This window comes from Rosa chinensis, chromosome 5 (genome assembly GCF_002994745.2).
Source record: "Rosa chinensis cultivar Old Blush chromosome 5, RchiOBHm-V2, whole genome shotgun sequence".
Taxonomy (NCBI): domain Eukaryota; kingdom Viridiplantae; phylum Streptophyta; class Magnoliopsida; order Rosales; family Rosaceae; genus Rosa; species Rosa chinensis.
In genome coordinates, this window is record NC_037092.1 from 79,543,269 (window position 1) to 79,545,447 (window position 2,179).

The following is a 2,179-nucleotide window of genomic DNA, read 5'->3' on the forward strand; positions in this document are numbered from 1 at the left end:
ACTGAGTTACGATCTAGTAGTGTGCAATTAATCAGCCGCGCATTTACGCCCAATCAACCGACAGTTTGGTCATAATCAACAAAATAACAAATTTGATGGAAAAGTCATCGCCAAATAACAATTTCATTGAAAACAAATAAATTAGGAATGGTCGTCCTAATTATATATTGACCTTTAATACAATATATTTGATGGAGACTGGGAGCGGACAAAAACCAGACCCAACGAATGACTAATTGCCATCTCCGAAGACTCTGAAATCTTGAAAACGAACCTTTCGGAGCACGTGTATTTACTGTTTATGCCACTATTGACAGTGACCCGCCGGAGAAGAAGATTCATTCATTTCATTCATTCCATTCCAAGCAACCAATTTAAAAACATAGACAGACAAAATATTAATTCTAATTTTTTTTTAATTTATTATAAACCCAGAATCATTACAATAATTAGGGTATTTGGCTTTTCAACGCTAGGCGTGATCTCCAAGGAATCAAGCACACACCAAGCATTTATAAATTTTTACCCACAACTTTCCCAACCCTTCTTTTCTCATATATAATCTACTACTAATTACAATTCCACCGCCTTGATTTAAAAAAGTACTCAAAATTGCTCACAAAATCGCCGATTTTTTCAAAAATCGGCATTACTCAATACTCATATCCACTAATCACACTCCGTGGTTTGACCAGGAACCACTCGGGGCATATTCGGAATTTCAGCGCACCCTCGGCCTCTGTTCTTCTCCTAGTCCAACACTGACACGTCACAATACACAGTCCCCCACACAGTAACAGCAAAATTACGAAACAATCCCTGGCATCCACGTATCTTGGTGGGGGAGGACACGCGGGATGCACCGCTGGATTTAGGAGATGACGTCGACCAGGAAGTCGTTGACGTCAAACTCGCCGAACTCGTCGTGGTTGAAGTTGTTGCTCGCCGGGATCATTATGTCCGGCAGGTTCAGCAACGGCACGTCGTATTCGAACCCGCAAGCGTGGAAGTCGCAGTAATGGAACCCGTCAAAGGGGGCGGGATCGTCGTAACGGAGGACCGACGTGGGAGATGACGCCGGTTCTACATTGGAAGACGAGTCACACGTGGCAGTCGAGCCGAAGCTTCTTTCCTCCTCATGCGCGGTGGGGACGACAACCTCCTCAGCAACAACGGTCTCCTCCGTTGCAACGGCGTTAGGAAAGTTGGTGACGGCGTCAGGACCTCTGAGCTTCACGGCGGCTCTGTCGTATATAATGGCGGCTTCCTCGGCGGTGTTGAAGGTCCCGAGCCAGAGCCGCTTCCGTTGGATCGGGTCGCGGATCTCCGCGGCCCAACGACCCCAAGGCCTCTGCCGGACTCCCCTGAAATGCTTCTTCCGGGCCGGATCCGATTTCGGTGACTTCGGATCGGGTCGGGTCTCGGGCTGTTCTCTCTTCGGCAGCTTGAAAGAAGAGGAAGCTCGCTCCAAGTTGATCTCCTTGACATGTCGTTTCACTCTGCGCACGGCGGAGCTCTCATCGTCGTCGCTGTCGGAGTCTGTGGCGTCCGGGTCGGTGAGGATAATCCGAACCCGCTTCTGCAGCACCCTCCGCGATTCAAGATGGGTAGTTTGGGAATTTTCGTGAACGAACTTGCTCACTGAGATAAAGTGCTCTGAGAATTTCGCCATGGATGGTCAGGATGAGTCTTTAAGGAAGAACAAACAAAATTGAAGAGATGGGTTTGTTCAGAAACGAAATTGAAGAGATGGGTTTGTTCATGAGCAAAGTGAGCTATACTGGGTAGTGGTGTGAGTGAGGGTTTTGGATTTGAAGCTGAGAAAAAAGAAGGGGGACCTGCAAAGAGTGGCGGTAAGAGGCTAAAACCCTTAACCCCCTTGCAGGTTCGGAAGAAGAAAACGGAGAGAAATGGAGAAGGTGGAGGTTTATATAGTGGCATGGAAGTCATGGATAGTAGTGGACTGTCTCTGATTTTTCACTATAAAAAATTGAGAATATCTATCCCCTTTTTTTAACTTTTTTTAATTGGTAGATTTTTTTTTTCTTTGGAAAAAAAAAAGAAAAAAAAGAAAATAGAATTAGTTCCTCGTGAGTCGTGAGCGAGTATGGAGCGGGGTCATGAACCATGTCGGGAGTGTAAGAAGGGGGAAAACCTGCATCCAGCTGGCTCTGATGAC

The 2,179-nt window shown here is 46.4% G+C and overlaps 1 protein-coding gene across 1 annotated transcript; it reads right to left on the minus strand.

Moving 5' to 3' along the window:
- Positions 1-436: 436 nt before the first annotated feature.
- On the minus strand, positions 437-1,915 carry LOC112166665 (pathogenesis-related genes transcriptional activator PTI6). The gene has a single exon (XM_024303536.2). It carries the CDS (start codon positions 1,670-1,672, stop codon positions 872-874), a length of 801 nt encoding a protein of 266 aa, XP_024159304.1. The 5' UTR covers positions 1,673-1,915; the 3' UTR covers positions 437-871.
- Positions 1,916-2,179: the final 264 nt, after the last annotated feature.